This window comes from Dysidea avara, chromosome 9, assembly GCF_963678975.1.
Source record: "Dysidea avara chromosome 9, odDysAvar1.4, whole genome shotgun sequence".
NCBI classification, from domain to species: Eukaryota; Metazoa; Porifera; class Demospongiae; order Dictyoceratida; family Dysideidae; genus Dysidea; species Dysidea avara.
The window spans coordinates 15,832,105-15,849,533 of record NC_089280.1 but is presented as its reverse complement, the minus strand read 5'-3'; the positions used below and the strand labels follow the sequence as shown (position 1 = coordinate 15,849,533).

At 40.4% G+C, this 17,429-nt stretch overlaps 1 protein-coding gene across 1 annotated transcript in view; it reads left to right on the top strand.

The window, feature by feature from the left end:
- The window catches only part of LOC136267422 (trafficking protein particle complex subunit 10-like), a 28,769-nt gene extending 11,567 nt beyond the window's left edge, over positions 1-17,202 (top strand). Inside the window, exons 9-18 of the mRNA XM_066062573.1 lie at positions 11,318-11,417; positions 13,035-13,114; positions 13,251-13,342; positions 14,699-14,839; positions 14,916-15,028; positions 15,292-15,403; positions 15,450-15,858; positions 15,939-16,095; positions 16,142-16,451; positions 16,600-17,202. Coding sequence (XP_065918645.1) covers positions 11,318-11,417; positions 13,035-13,114; positions 13,251-13,342; positions 14,699-14,813 — 387 coding nt within the window. The 3' untranslated portion in view covers positions 14,814-14,839; positions 14,916-15,028; positions 15,292-15,403; ... (2 more) ...; positions 16,142-16,451; positions 16,600-17,202. The remainder of the gene's footprint in view (positions 1-11,317; positions 11,418-13,034; positions 13,115-13,250; positions 13,343-14,698; positions 14,840-14,915; positions 15,029-15,291; positions 15,404-15,449; positions 15,859-15,938; positions 16,096-16,141; positions 16,452-16,599) is intronic.
- The last annotated feature ends 227 nt before the right edge of the window (positions 17,203-17,429 follow it).

The window sequence follows — 17,429 nt, the reverse complement described above, 5'->3', positions numbered from 1 at the left end:
TCACTTCCTTCTGAGTGCTGTAGGATACAAAATCAAAAGTATGGTTATCATTACGTGCTCGATTACGTGACCAACAATACATTCCCACAATCCATACTCTATTATCTACGCTACAGAAAATTGCATTGTCTTTGCAACAACCAGCCATGCGCGGTTTGAGCATGCGCGTGTTTTGAATAATAAAACGCGCGCAATACTGCGGTTTTCCATGTCCTTGCAATGCAAAGCGTCATGCGCTAATATTGTGTCAGTATGCGCAGTTCTTTGAATACACCTGTAATGTTCTGTGGCTGTCGAGTTGTATGCGTAAGCATGCCTAAAGTCCTGTGAGTCAGTAGTCGTCACTGAAAATCCGCTGTTGAACAACTGCGCACCACATGCTTGTATAGCGCATGACGCTCTGCATTGCAAGAACTTGGAAAACCGCTGTACCGGGTATAACAGTACGCAGGTATCGAAGCCGTTCAATTCCGCGTCAGTTAAATCATTGCATAACCGGAATTATGCACACCTTTACGGCAAGTATACCAGGAATGGTAGGATCATCACTAGTTAGCAAATACCACAACCCTGTATTGTATGCATTTGCTCAAACCGTGCATGGCCGGTAGTTGCAAAGACAATGCAATTTCCTGTACTGCGGTTTTCCAAGTTCTTGTAATGCAAAGCGTCATGCGCTAATAATGTGTCAGCATGCGCAGTTCTTTAAATACACCTGTAATAATCTGTGGCTGTCGAGTTGTATGCGTAGGCATACTTGAAGTCTTGTGAGTCAGTAGTTGTCACTGAAAATCCACTGTTGAACAACTGCGCACGTACATGCTTGTATAGCGCATGACGCTTTGCATTGCAAGAACTTGGAAAACCGCAGTATTATGAGATATGATCTCCGCGGACCTCGAGGGAATTAGTTCCGAATCCGTCACAGAATCAAGGAAGCTGATGGTCGTCACCACCCTTGCCCAACTCCGGACGAAGCGCGACCAGATCATAGAACTGGATTCCGCCATCGCGGCGAAGATAGAAGCAGAAGAGGCGTTTGAGGAGGAAACGATTAGTGCTGACACTTACCAGCTCACTCTAGAAGAAAGGATTGCCTTTCTTGCCGAGTTCATCCGCAAGGCGGGTCTACCTCCACCACCTGTAGTATCCTCACTTCCAGTGTTGCCACCCACCTCAGCAGCTGACACCTCAAGTAGTACAACTCACACAGAGCCAGTACACGTGAGTCCTAGCAGTATGCATACACATGACACATTAGCTACATCACATGCATTCCAAAACGTCAGCCGGCTCCCTAAGTTATCTCTCCCTACTTTCAGCGGAGATTCCCTACAATGGCAAACGTTTTGGGATTCATTCAATGCAGCAGTTCATTTGAATCCAAGCCTTAGTGGTGAGCAAAAATTTAACTATTTACGTGCACAATTGCATGGTGATGCTTCTCGTGTCATTGCCGGTTTCCCCCTCACTGACCACAATTATGAACACTATCACCTTGCTGAAGGACAGGTTTGGCCAGTCTTACAAACTTGTCAATGCTCACATGGAAGCACTTCTTAATTTAGGAAAGACATCCAACAGTTTATGTGGTTTACAAGCCTTTTATGATTCAGTAGAGAAGCACATGAGGGCCTTGTCATCCCTAGGCAAGTCCTCTGATTGTCCTCTGATTCATATGGCTCCCTGTTGACTTCATCAATTTTAGCTAAGTTGCCCATTGAGACTAAGAAACACATGGCACGTGAGCACTGCAATTTAGAATGGACCATCAATGATGTTATGGCTAGCATGCTCAAGGAGATACAAATCCTTGAGATGAGTCAGTGTGTGGGGAAATCCGTGAGCTTTGACAACACCATGCCTACCACTGACACCTTTCATGCAAACACAGAGCGAACAACACGCAGTCACCACTCCCATGATGAACGTCAGAAACGGGAACCAGTTTTTGTGTATTGTAAGGGTAATCACAAACCCATTAGGTGTACCAAGGTTGTTGATCCCAAGGAAAGGCTGGCAATTGTACGAAGAGAGAATTTGTGTTTTAACTGTTTAGCAAAACACAAGGCAACACGGTGTCACTCTAAGTTCACCTGTAAAGAGTGTAGGAAATGACACCATACCAGTCTTTGCCAAGCCTTTCTTGTTGCAGATGTACCATCACCACCTGCCAGCACCTCCACACAACCTGTTAACACTGCCACACAACCCACTAATACAGCACCAGCAAACACCCAACAGGCTTCAACTGAAGCCTCACTGACTACAATGGCACCATTGTCAGCACATTATACTAGTGTTTGTTTGCTGAAGACTGCAAATGCTGTTGTTTCATCAGACACAGTTAGGGCCGAAGGGAACATTTTATTCTACGAAGGATCATTTGTTACACAACAGTTGGCTAATCACTTACAGCTTCAGCCAACCCACCACGAAACAGTATCAGTTTCGTCCTTTAGGGCACAAGTCACTTCTCCTAACAGTCTTGATGTAGCAACATTGTTTATATACACCCTGAGAGGCAGCCGTATTCCTATCTCAGTCCTTATTGTGCCCAAGCTTGCAGCTCCAATTAGGAACTCAGTGCGTGCCTGCCTGAAAGACATACCGTACCTCAAGGACCTCCCACTTGCCCATCCAGTGACCTCAGATGAGAACTTTGAGATTTCTGTCCTCATAGGAGCAGACTTCTACTGGCATTTCGTCCAAGACTGCATAGTTCGGGGTGAAGGACCTACCACTGTGCAATCACACCTTGGCTACCTACTGTCTGGCCCACTCCCTTTGCCCCACCCTGTGGAGACTACAAACCTTCATATTGCCATCCTATCGTGTACCAGTGTGACTGAAAGTATGGATGTGTTTTGGGAGTCAGAATCTGTAGGTACTGTGCCAACAGGAGAAACCCCGGATGACGTCTTTCTTCGACGATACATGCACACACACATCACTGAGCAGCCTGATGGAACATACAGCCTACGTTTCCCATGGAAAGACAGTCACCCACTACTGCCATCTAACTACTCCGTATGCTCCAGGCGTACAAGGTCGCTGGCACTCCGGCTAGCTAAGACACCAGAGCTATTGAAGATGTATGGAGAAATCATCAAGGAGCAGGAGAAACGAGGTTTTATTGAGAAGGTGAATACCACTAGCAGTCAGGCCAACGTACACTATATCCCTCACCATCCTGTGAGGAAGGAATCAGCCACAACACCAATTAGAATAGTGTATGACTGCAGCTGTAAGCAGTCCCCCGCTACACCAAGTCTGAATGACTGTCTACACCCAGGCCCACCATTTCTCAATGACCTCTGTGCAATCCTTCTCCGTTTCCGCCAACATAGTTTTGCCTTTTCGGCTGACATCAAAAAGGCTTTTCTTCATGTCTACCTTGCTGAAACTGACAGAGATAGCACACGCTTCCTATGGCTATCAGACCCTACGGATGAGCATAGCCCATTCATCACTTACCGGTTTAGAGTAGTTTTGTTCGGTGCCACTAGCTCCCCTTTCATGTTAAACGCTGCACTTACGTTCCACCTGACTAAGTATGTTTCACCAGTAGCCAAGGATCTTCTCAGTAACTTGTATGTCTGTCTGTTCACATGCGCTGTATCCAGAGCTGTGCATCTAGAAATTGTTATTGATCTAACCCATGAGTGTTTTTTGCAGGCATTTCGACGATTTACCAGCAGGAGATCTCTTCCGAAAGTGATGATATCAGACAATGCTACCACCTTTTTAGCCGCCGGGGAGGAACAGCAGAGTGTACTGTCATCTGCAGCATTAGCAGATAACCTTGCCAGGAGGGGTGTTGAATGGCGCTTCATTCCCAAGCGTGCACCCTGGTTTGGTGGTTTTTGGGAAAGGTTAATAGGTTTGACGAAGTCAGCACTGAAGAGAGTCCTAGGCCGAACCCATGCCACTCTTTGAGAGTCTTCGAACCTTGATAACAGAAGTGGAGACAGTACTGAACAATCGCCCCCTGACCTATAGCTCACCAGATGTGGATGATCCTTGTCCAATCACACCTGCCCACTTATTGTATGGGAGACCAATTATCACCTTACCCCACTATGATGTAACAACGGATGAAATTGACGATCCAACTTACGGTGATGATTCTGATGTACGAAGAAGAGCCAAGGTTCAGGCAGTAATAATTAGTCATTTCTGGAGGCGGTGGAGTAGGGAGTATCTCACTGCCTTGCGTGAATTTCACCGTGCGTCGGGCAATAATGTGCAGACTGTGAAGGAGGGAGATGTAGTCCAAATTCATGATGACTGCCCAAGGATTCAGTGGAGACTGGGAGTCGTGGAGCAACTGAACAAGGGTGCGGATGGACTAATTCATAGTGTGCAATTGAGGACGTCTACCAGAAAGACCAATCGCCCAATAGCGAAACTTTATCCATTAGAAGTGACAGCAGAGAAGACGACCACAACCACATCACAGATGGTGATATGCCTACATCTTCCACCAGACCTGTTCGCACAGCAGCAAAGAAGGGACAAGAGCAGATGAAACAATAGACTGCACTATTACGTGGCCCCCTGGAGGATGTCACGGACAGTGATTAACACAATTAACATTGTAGACTGTTACTATTATTAGCCGTTGTAATTGTTATGCGCATGTGTGATTCTAACACATAAGTTCAGTTGGTATTCAGTGTGAACACGTGTAGTAGCTTCGTTCTGATCTCGCACATTTACGCCACTATACTCCACAAGTTATTATATTTACAAATGTAACGGGTTACCTAAGTAATATAGTTACTGTAAAGGATCTAATATTATGTAATAGTAACAAAGTTACTATCTTATTAGTAATCCACTGAGTAACGCCTAGCCACAACAGAGTAGTGAAGCCTACTGAATGAAGCTTATTCACCAGCTTCTTACTTATAACCAAGATTTGCACATTGTCCAACAATGCAATCATGTCACATGATAAGGTGGTAGTTTCGCACGTGACAGCTTAAGGCTGTGAATACAAAATAATATAATATGTAATATTATTATAGTTACTTTATTTTATGGGTAATGTGTAACTGTAACTAAATAGTTCAGTTGCATGTAATCTAATCAAAAACAGCCAAGCTGTGAAAAAAGGTGTGGCCCCTAAAAAGGCCAAGGTGAAAAAAGATGTGAAATCCAAGGTGGCGGCCAAGAAATGGCTGTGATGGTAGGTTAATGGTAAAAATTTAAATAACGACAATTCAGGTGAATTTTGTGCCAAGACCAAGTGGCACCAAATTCACCTGAATTGTTGTTATTAAAATTTTACCATTAACCTACCATCACAGCCATTTCTTGGCCGCCACCTTGGATTTCACATCTTTTTTCACCTTGGCCTTTTTAGGGGCCGCACCTTTTTTTACAGCTTGGCTGTTTTTGATTAGATATCACTTCTTTTTGTATTTGTATACCCCAAAGCTGGCCATAGGCTGGCTTTGGGGCTTTTTTAACCTATCCTATTTCTTTACCACAGGCAGAATAAAAAGACAGAGCAGATTTTTAATACTTCAACTGTTTTTGATTTTATCAGTAATTATATAAATATATTTATTACATGTCTATTATTCCCTACTGGATAACTTGTTCGCAGCTGATCTTTCTACTAAGGGACTTGAAATGTAGCTAAACTCTCTACAGGTTGATTTGTTTGTAGCTGCACTCTCTACAAGGTGATTTGTTTGTAGAAGAACTCTACAGGATAGTTTCTTTATCACTGAACTCTCTACAAGGTGACTTGTTTCTAGCTGGCTCTCTACAAGATGACTTCCTCTACCTGATTTCTCTACAAGGTGACTTGTATCTAGCTGAACTATCTACAGGATGATCTGTTTGTAACTGAAATCTCTACAGGGTGACTTGTTTCTAGCTGATCTCTCTATAGGGTAACTTATTTCTAGCTGAACTCTCTACAAAGTGGGTTCTTTGTAGCTGAACTCTCTACAAGATCACTTCTTCTAGCTGATCTCTCTATAGGGTGACCTGATCTCTCTGTAGGGTGACTTTTATCTAGCTGAACACTCTACAGGGTGATTTGTTTGTAGCTGAACTCTCTACAGGGTAATTTATTTGCAGCTGAACTCTATGCAAGATGATTTGTTTGTAGCTGAACTCTCTACAGGATGGTTTCTTTGTAGCTGAACTCTCTACAAGGTGACTTGCTTCTAGCTGATCTCTCTACAGGGTGATTTGTATAGCTGAACTCTCTACAGGGTGATCTGTTCATAGCTGAATTCTCTGGGTGATTTGTTTGTAGCTGAACTCTCTACAGGATGGTTTCTTTGTAGCTGGTCTCTACAAGGTGACTTGTTTCTAGCTGATCTCTCTACAAGGTGACTTCTACTACAGGGTGACTTGTATCTATAGTTGAACTATCTACAGGATGATGATCTGTTTGTAGCTGAAATCTCTACAGGGTGATGTGTTTGTAGCTGAATTCTCTACAGGATGACTTGTTTCTACATATAGCTGATCTCTGTATAGGGTAACTAGTTTCTAGTTGAACTCTATACAGAGTGGGTTCTTTGTTGCTGAACTCTCTACAAGGTGACTTCTTCTGGCTGACCTCTCTATAGGGTAACCTGATGTCTCTGCAGGCTGACTGTTATCTTGCTGAACACTCTACAGGGTGATTTGTTTGTATCAAAACTATCTATAGGGTGATTTTTTTATACCTGAACTTTCTACAGGGTGATTTGTTTGTAGCTGAACTCTCTACAGGGTGATCTGATATCTCTACGGGTAGATTTGTTTGTAAGTGAACTGTCTACAAGGTGATTTGTTTGTAGCTGATTTCTCTACAGGGTAATTTGTTTGTAGCTTAACTCTCTACAAGGTGATTTGTTTGTAGCTGAACTCTCTACAGGGTGATGTGTTTCTAGCTGATCTCTCTACAGGATGATTGTTTGTAGCTGATCTCTCTACAGGGTGATTTGGTTGTAGCTGATCTCTCTACAGTGGGTGATTTGTTTGTAACTGATCTCTCTACAGGGTGATTGTTTGTAGCTGATCACTCTACAGGGTGATTTGGTTGTAGCTGATCTCTCTACAGGGTAATTTGTTTGTAGCTGAACTCACTGCAAGGTGATTTGTTTGTAACTGAACTCTCTACAGGGTGATTTGGTTGTAGCTGATCTCTCTACAGTGGGTGATTTGTTTGTAACTGAAATCTCTACAGGTTGATTTGTTTGTAACTGAGGTCTCTACACGGTGTTTTTTGTTTGTAGCTGATCTCTCTACAGGGTAATTTGTTTGTAGCTGAACTCACTGCAAGGTGATTTGTTTGTAGCTGATCTCTCTACAGGGTGATGTGTTTGTAACTGAACTCTCTACAGGGTGATTTGTTTGTAGCTGATCTCTCTACAGGGTGATTGTTTGTAGCTGAACTCTCTACAGGGTAATTTGGTTGTAGCTGATCTCTCTACAGTGGGTGGTTTGTTTGTAACTGAAATCTCTACAGGTTGATTTGTTTGTAACTGAAGTCTCTACACGGTGTCTTGTTTGTAGCTGATCTCTCTACAGGGTGATGTGTTTGTAGCTTAACTCTCTACAAGGTGATTTGTTTGTAGCTGAACTCTCTACAGGGTGATTTGGTTGTAGCTGAACTCTCCAGAGGCTGAATTGTTTGTAGCTGAACTCTCTACAGGGTGATTTGTTTGTAGCTGATCTCTCTAGAGGGTGATTTGTTTGTAGCTGATCTCTCTACAGGGTGATTTGGTTGTAGCTGATCTCTCTACGGGGTGATTTGGTTGTAGCTGATCTCTCTACAGTGGGTGATTTGTTTGTAGCTGAACCCTCTACAGGGTGATTTGTTTGTAGCTGATCTCTCTACAGGGTGATTTAGGTTGTAGCTGATCTCTCTACAGTCGGTGATTTGTTTGTAACTGAAATCTCTACAGGTTGATTTGTTTGTAGCTGAAGTCTCTACACGGTGTTTTGTTTGTAGCTGATCTCTCTACAGGGTAATTTGTTTGTAGCTGAACTCACTGCAAGGTGATTTGTTTGTAGCTGATCTCTTTACAGGGTGATTTGCTTGTAACCGAATTCCCTATATTGTGTCTAGTTTCTAGCTGATCTCTCTACAGGTTGATTTATTTGTAGCTGAACTCTCTACAGGGTGATTGGTTTGTAGCTGAACTGTCTACAGGATTGTTTCTTTGTCACTGAACTCTCTACAAGGTGACTTGCTTCTAGCTGATCTCTGCAGACAGTGACTTCTTCTAGCTGATCTCTCTACAGGGTGACTTGTATAGCTTAACTCTCTACAGGGTGATCTGTTCATAGCTGAACTCTCTACAGGTTGATTTGTTTGTAGCTGAAATCTCTTGTTTCAAACTGATTTCACTGTAGGGTAACTTGTTTGTAGCTGAACTCTCTACAGGATGGTTTCTTTGTAGCTGAACTCTCTACAGAGTGATGTTTTTTGTAGCTGAACTCTATATAGGGTGATTTGTATGTACCTGAACTTTCTACAGGGTGATTTGTTTATAGCTGAACACTCTGCAGAGTGATTTGTTTGTAGTTGATCTCTCTACAGGGTTTCTTTGCAGCTGAGATCTCTACAGGGCAACTTCTTCTAACTGAGTTCTCTCTTGTTTCTAGCTGTTCTCTCTACAGAGTAACTTGTTTGTTTAGCTGAACTCTTTACAGGTGGTTTTTTGGTTGCTGAACTCTCTACACTGTGACTTGTTTGTAGCAAAATTCTCTACAGAGTGACTTGTATGTAGCTAAATTCTCTACAGAGTGATTTACTTGTAGCTGAACATTGTATAAACTATAAAGTGACTTGTCTGTAGCTGAAATCTCTACAGGGTTACTTGTTTGCAGCTGGTCTCTATAGGTTAACTTGTTTGTATAGATGAACTCTCTACAGGGTAGTTTCTTTGTAGCTGAACTCTCTCCACAGTGACTTGTTTGTAGCTGAATTCTCTAGAGAGTGTAGCCAAACTCTCCACAGGGTGCATGACTTGTTTATAGCTGAACTCTCTTCAGTGTGACTTGTAATGTTCTGAATCACTACAGCGATATATCTGTAGCTGAACTCTCTATAGGGTGACTTGCTTCTTGCTGAACTGTCTATAAGATTAACTGTTTGCAGCTGAACTCCCTACAGAATAACTTGCAATGTAATAGAATTCTATAATGGATTAAATAAATTAGCTGAATGCTCTATTAGGGTGACTGTTCTATTAGAGTATCTCGATCTCGCATATGTTACACCAAGAGTAAATAATGGAAGAGAGAGTATCCAACTGCACCTTCTAGCTCAGACTGTTTGAAGTGCCCAGGCATGATTTGAAGTCAAACAGTCTGAGCTAGAGGGTGTTTATTACTTCATTCAACACTTACTTTGATAGCACTACAGGATGGCTTCTCTACTTGACGTGCTCATTTTTGATGCAGTATATGGCAGTTGGATACTCTCTCTTCCATTATTTACTCTTGGTTACACGTAGTTGGCTTTGGAATCATAACTCAGTGGTTTGTAATCCGATTCTTCTGTACTACTGCAAGGACTTTCTATGATGATTATTCCAGCTACACACTGATTTTCAGCTCACTGCTCTAAACGGTTTGCCTAGTAGGCGTGAAAACTAATAGTTTTTTATTCATAAAAATCGATCGCGTAATTGTGGGGTACTGATGAAAGCCGGAATGGAACGGAACGGAATGGAATCAATAGGGGCGTGCGCCAAGTAAAAAAAATCGTTTTAAACAGATTGTGTACTGTTTCCAACTTTCACACAATAACTAGAATTGTGCTAGAATTAGTTCGCTTCTGCTATAAACATGCTAGAAAACATTTGCTCGACAACTCTATTTAATGCCCACTGCAAGAATGCGTTGTGTAATCGTCTAAGCTGAACAACGATCATCTAGCTAAGTTGTTAACCTATTTTTTTGTAAGCACTGGTAATATAACATACTGCAGTTTGCGAACTCTCGTAAATCACTGCCAATAATGGTAGAATTATAGTCGCTTCAGAAAACCAGCGAAACATGTACAAAAAGGTTTGAATACCGCTACAACATGAAAATACTACAGTAGTTTACCTCTTGGAATGGTAAGGAAGTACTTCTACAACAGGATTAAACTAAACTGGATGGATTTTATTTACACACACCTTACCATGTGGTGGGCATTTAATAGAACTTTTGAGCGAACGATTACTAGCATGCCTATAAACAGAAACAAACTAATTCTAGCATAATTATAGTTATTGTGTGACAGTTGGAAATAGCGCACAATCTGTTTTAAACGATTTTTAACTTGGCGCGCGCCCCGATCGATCCCGTTCCGTTCCATTCCGGCTTTCATCAGTACCCGTAATTGTGACACAGGTTGGGTTTTGTGTCATATCTCGATGGCCTTTAACTGGATTCCTTTCAAACCACAAAAAGGCACTCCTACGATAGTTACTCCATCTACATAGCAATTTTCAGCTCATTCCTTCAAGCGGTTTACCCTGTGGGCGTGACAGACCTTCGACCTTATTTTACGCAAATAATCGGTCATAACTCGGTAAACGTTTATCGGATTCCTACCAAACTTGGTACTGAGATTCGCCTTAATGAGCCCTTTAAGTGTGCCAAATTTCAGTCCAATTGGAGCACGAATTCGTGTTTTATGGCGGATTTTGCAAAGTGTGCGAAATGAAAAAAACGAAGGAAAAAAACCCAAACTTTGGCCGATCGTATCTCAGAAATGGATGGAGCGATTTTCTTCCAATTTGGAATGTGGACTCCCCTACCTAGCCGGCACTTCTGTAGCAACTTTGGTTTCAATCGGATAAGGAATCACGGAGCTACAAAGGTGTGAAAATCGCGTTTACTTTCTTCCTGTAAATATACTCACGGTGTGGCGCGCCGGCTTCTTGGGCCGCACGACACACTACCGTGTGTCTTGATATGTAACTAGTTACTTTTAAAAAGTAACTTCCCCAACACTGGCTAGCATACGGTTATGCTAAACACAAATTCAGGGCCAGTGATAATGGCCTTACTTGTACTGTATGTCTTTTTCTCTCATTGCCTCAATCAATGATTGCTTTCAATCAATCTCATTTCAGTAATTATTGCAGGTAACTACTATATTTGTACAACTAGTGTCATGACAGTTTACTATTGTATTACAGTATTTTTTGGATTGAATCCATGTTCATTGTGTCTGCATCTTCCCAAACTTTAAGTAACGGGTTTGCTCTGGCTAAAACACTTCATATACATAATGCATTGTCCATGTAAAGTACAATTCTACAGAGTGTGCTACTAAGATTATGTTTTAATACTATAGTTATATAAGCTTGGAGAAATATGCCAATTAGTGCCCACCAGCAATGCTCCTGATGAAAACCAGATCAACAGGATCACATCAGGAATAACACAACAAAGTGGTATGTTACTAGTGTAGCCATGAATTAGTGATTTACTCCATAACATTTATTCAAGCAATTACCTTAATTGTGTTTGTTATTTTTGTACTTTTGTATTGATTCTATTAAATTATTTATACATAAGCCGACCTACCAATCCATACTCTTGAGATTTTCACCCATGAAACAACTAATCACGTCAAAAATGGCCTTGTAACAACAAATTAACACAATGCACGTACACTAAATATTGTACATACAGCCTGTATTGCAGCACACGCAAATGGTCCCCCATCTGTGACAAATAGCCTGGGATTATAGGAATGAAACAAGGTAGGCCTAAGACTATTACTTTTTTTCTTTTATAACTGGTGGTTGTCTGATGCAATGTAGCTGTAGAGACTAATACCCACAATCATTTTGTGAGTGTACTACTATATAAGTAATGAAAGTTAAGAAACTGTTGTTTATATTGAAATTGGTTGTAATACAGATTTTTTGGCAGGCTTCAAGAAGCTTATTGGGCAAGCTAGCGTAAAACAAGCTCCTAAGAACCAATATAACATCTAGGTTCCCACTAGTTTTGTGTGACTCCTTTGATGTGCTTGCACTGTGTTTCACCATTGAACTTCATATCTGCTATGTAACACAGAGAAGAAAATGTCCAATATATATGGTACCATTCAAACGCAACATCGTCTCGCGAGAGTGCGAGTGATTAAATAACTCACTAATTAAAGGGCGTGACACCCATTTTGCTCGTGAGTGTACATCCAGTTTTGTTTGGGATAAATACTCACAAGCGAAACGAGTGCCATGCCCTTTAATTAGCGAGTTTTTAATTGCTTGCACTCTCACAAGATGACATTGCATTTGAGTGGTACTATAGCTGCAGACGTGTCATGTTTCATCTATCTTGAGTTTCAAATCTTTTCTTTGTATCTACTTTTTTGTAACATAATCATGACTGGTAAATCCATGCATGCTGCATCAAAGAACAGAATCGTGTCACACATAAAGCAAATTTTGCATGTGAATGCATGCCCCAACTATTAATTAATGAAAGCTAAATGGTCATTTTGTGTTATCTAAAAGCCAAAGAGCAGCACAATAAATGCCTCTAAAATCCAATCACTACAGAAATTACAGATGGTTTCCATTGTAAACATGATAGTCAGCACAAAAACACCCACACAGTAATTGAGAAAAAATGGGCAGACAATTAAAGGTCTCTTCATGGTGCGTCCATTGTAGCTACTGGAGTAGGTGAAAGGTATGTATGTCTTTGGCCTAACCAACAGTGAAGAAATCAAACCCATAGTATTCACCATAGTTAAGTTATGCTTGGCTGAAAGCATTCATCAGATAGTTAGTTAGTTAGTAGAAAATTTACATTTGAGTAGGATGAACATTGAAGATCATGTACAGCTACTAGTAGATATTTAATCTACACTCAGTCAATAGTATAGCCATGACTGAAGTAGAGCTAGTATACGCATAGATGCTCTTCTTTTATTTCTATCAAATGAATTTTTCCTTTTACTTTTTGTAATAACAGAATTCATTGTTAGTGAACCAGTGCATACCTTAACACAGGAAAAATTACACCCCACACTACAGTACTGATCTTTCATACAGCAGGTGGGGATTCTGAAGATCAAGGTCGGTTACTAGTGGCAACACTGATGTCCAAACAGCAGTTCACTTCAAAATACTTGGTAATTTGGTTACATATATAGTGATGAAATTTGCCATGTAGAACCAGTGTTAGTGTCCAATATATCAGTGTGTTATAGAAAGACTTTTTAACCAATTAAACACATATACTAGTAAACATGTTCTTTGTTGTTATAGGAATTAGGAGAGATGGTGATTGGTGCATTTAAGCATGCTGGCAGAAAGAGGACTGCTTGTAGTGTTGGACTAGACATGGCTAAGTTCCACGTGTAAGTAAGCAGCTACATACTGACATATTGTAGCTGCTATTTACATGCATATGTGTATAAGAGCATGTTCTCCCTCCCTCACAACCTTAAAGGGATTTTCTACCCACGTAGAAAAATGTTGAGACATTCTGATATACATATATTATTCAATCTGTATTGTGAGTGGTACATAAAGGTTCAGTGTTACAGATCAAGATATCCACTGAGCATATACAGATTCAGGCTATATAATGACCAAACAGTAACACAGGCAAGCTTTATTTATTGGTAGTCTTTGTATATAAAATCTGTTGTGAACAACTTGTGGCATTTTTCATGTGACTGATCATTGAGCAGTATTGTATATGGATGATATAAACTAGTTATTTTCTTTGTACTCTCATGTGCATGTGTGTTATCCAAGCACCAAATGATCAAGATAATAGAGCAGCCATATAACCTAATTTGTAGCTGCTCCTACAATTTTCTTCCTGTTCTCTTCTTCAAAATATACGTACATGTTAGCAGTGATCTGTTTCTAAGTAGATACACTTCAGCCAACCTGGCGCCAAACAAGATGTCATGTTATTTTATAAAGACAAAAAGACTCACAGTGGTGCCATAATTTGTTGGCCTAACGTCGACAACACATCATACATTCTCTTTCCCATTCAATAGTTTCCTACCTTGCAGCTATTATCAGTTGACCATGGCCTAGAAGACCAGCTTGATGTACACAGTGTTATACAGTAGTTTGTGCCTTACAAGGCTATTCACAATAATATTCAGACACCAGCCGGTTTTCTCACCATTTTAGGTAGGTTTTTGATAAGGTGCAGGTACCCTATGACAGGTAATTTTGATATAAAGAAAGGTTGACAAATCTGCATTTTTATAAATTAACTGTTGACAAAAATCACAAAATCATTGTTCAGATGCTTGTTGGCATTTGAAAATATGGGAATTGATGAATTTAGCTAATTTGTCAAATTCATTCAGTTTTTTTTCATGGTATTATGCATGTTGTGGTGTTTGAGGAGTCAAAATTAAATGTGGAAAAATAAGGGCAAGCAATAGAATGTCATCAAATGTGGTAGGCTACCCAAGTCCACCAATTCTACCAGTACAGACAGAAAATTAGTATGCACAGGTTTACTGGTGATGTGCTGTAGAGAAGGATCTATAAAATAGCTATGCTGTGAAAAAGGGTGTGACCTCTCATAAATCCCAGGGTTAAATGTCCATTCAGTGCTGATGGGCTAATCTGCATTTTTATAATGACTACATTGTTAGCTTCACTGCAGCCATTTCTTTGTTAGTATTTCTGAGTGTAGTGGAATGATATCATAAAATATTCTTATTACTTACAATACACAGGGAGTTGGGACAGATAGAAGAGGCTGAACGCCTTCTCAGTGACATGTGTTCACTGTACTCCCCTGAAAACTGGACAATATTTTCAGCCAATACTATATCTCTTTTGGCCGAGTGACAAAAAACTCTACACTTGGATTCCAAGTATCCTTAACAGGCACTACTGTATTACTCTTACATGATTTTGGTCAAGTCAGGTCACACTTCTTAACCTATTTAGATATTTACTGTCTTGCCTGTCACTTGCTGTGTTACCCCAAGGAGTGGGAACATCACATGATCCTCATCAGTGTTTGGATGAAATAGTGGAGCTGTCAAAATCAATCAGTCAAGGTGAATATAAACACCTTCAATAGGATATACATGTGTGTCTAATTTTGTAATAATTTGTATTTGTAAGGTGGATGCATGACTTATCTAGAAAGCATTTTACCTTGACACAAGTGTATAAGCAAGTACATAGCTTGTGTAAACTTGTCAATAAGTAACTCCAAGTTCTGCATTGTATGGTCAAAGGATATACTAGATCGTTTTGAACCATCCATCAATGGTTTACTTTATTTTTCTAACTTTATTCAAATCAATTTCTGTAATAGAAAATGGAGTGCTGGACTATTTTCAATTATTAAAGTAATCCCTAATAATTCTGAATACATGATTGGAAACACTGTTACTATGACAATCAACCTGCAATACAATGGACAAAAGGTATTTCCCTCTATCATTGTTGGATGATTGCATGTATTATTCCTAGGACTTGGTAGTGGACAGCTTGTCTCTCCTATTAAGGACATCAATCAAGTCACTACTTCAGTCACCTGAAATTGGTCCTGGTCAATCAATTTGTGGTGAAATAGATCGTCCCAAGACACCGGATGATAATGAACAATCACACTTCACAATTGGATCAGAGAAAAGAGAAGCTTGATGACTTAGACATTAATGGAGATTATAGTAACTGTTCAGACTATAGGCCACTGTGTGATGTACAAGCTCATGTGAGGAGGACACTGAGCGAGACATTCTCATCTTATTCACTGGATCAGGCCTCACTTGGAAGAGATGCTGCTTTCGATGAGGAAAGTGATGAGCCAGATTTTGTGATCTCCTCTAACAAAATTGTCCTACATCCTGGTGAAAATGTCCTCCAACTCTCTGGAGAGGTACACACACCCTATCACACATACAGTTAGCATCTGTGTAAAAGATCTATTTCATGCTAATATTTTTGTATTTTCCTCAGCCGGTAACATCTGGCCAATACTATGGTAGGAAACTGACGTTGAAAGTTGGACAGCTTTCTTTCATCACTATGGTAACCAGTGCTCATTGGAATAAAGGTGTCCCAGTACTGTTAAAACCAGTGGACATTTCATTTGATCTAGAGCCTACTTTAGGAGGTGGGTATATTTTAACGTGTTCATTTGCTTTATAATTTTGCTATAGACTTCTATGCTGGAGTAAAGCAAAAGTGTAAGATAACGTTTTAACTGGTCGAGAAGACATCATTCCACAAGATGGTATTCTGAGACTTTCCTGCAATACAGGAATCAAGTTTGTTCCAAAGCCAGATTCCGAAGAACACTTGTCAGAGTTAAATCTGACATTTCCCGCAGTAGATAAGTGCTCTGATTGGTCAGAATATGTGACAATGTACTCTCCATCTGTGTACAAGGAGCCCAAGTTACTGTTAGTGGGTGGAGATGATGATTTTGTGTTCCCTGTTGCTTCAAAACCAACTGCTTGGAATCATGAGGTGTGCAACGTACATAATATTACATGTGATATAATAATATACAGTGCATAGTTTATATAGTAGTCCTATCAGGGAACTTGTCATGATTCACTATAAACACACACTCTCATTCCACGAGATGAGTTATACACCAGTGACTTGTCCACAGGTACAAACACATCCTCTTGTCTGCTTCCCTTAAATGAAGGACGTCGTCTAGAATGTTCTGTGATATCGACTAAGGGAAGAGGCAATTCTCCATACATTTGAGGCACAACATCAACATTAATGTGGACAGTTCTGGTGTTCTCCACTAAAGCTGTTCCACTCACACCCTCTAGTACACACCAGTATGAGTCATGTAGGATGGAATAGTGGAACTTGTTGGGACAGTCAGTTCCCAATGGTGAACAACATCTGACGACGACCTTTAACTGGCACAAGTTGTTTTCTGTCACACCTCGACCAGAAACTGACTCCACTGTACATTCTATACAGTATAGGGCCTGTTTGTGATATATAGGGAAAGTGGTAACTGTCATTCATTGATGTCAGATCAGGGACAAAGTTGATCTGACATTGCAAGAGTTGAGGGTATGCCTCTAGATTGCAACTGATAGCTACTTTAATTTGACACACAAAACTGTTTTAGCAGCCTAAACACTGTATTTTAAGCCTAATTGTACACCGTATATACCTTTAATCTATTTTCTATTTCTAGATGAGTGTAATGCAATGTATCTCTAATGCATATACTTTCATTGCTAGAATATTGTGGCCATATACTGTAGTATCATACTAAAAACACCACCGAAGACAGGTTAACAAGGGATGCACACATGCAGTGATAAGTTACACAGTGCATAAACTGAAAAGTTCAGAGTTCAATTCCCTAGTTGATGGCATAAGTTTCTTAGGTACACCCTTTTAACAAGCCCTTTGACTGCTCTATTAGAATGTTTTGACTGGGAGAGTGGGTGAATGTTCTATTAGAGTATA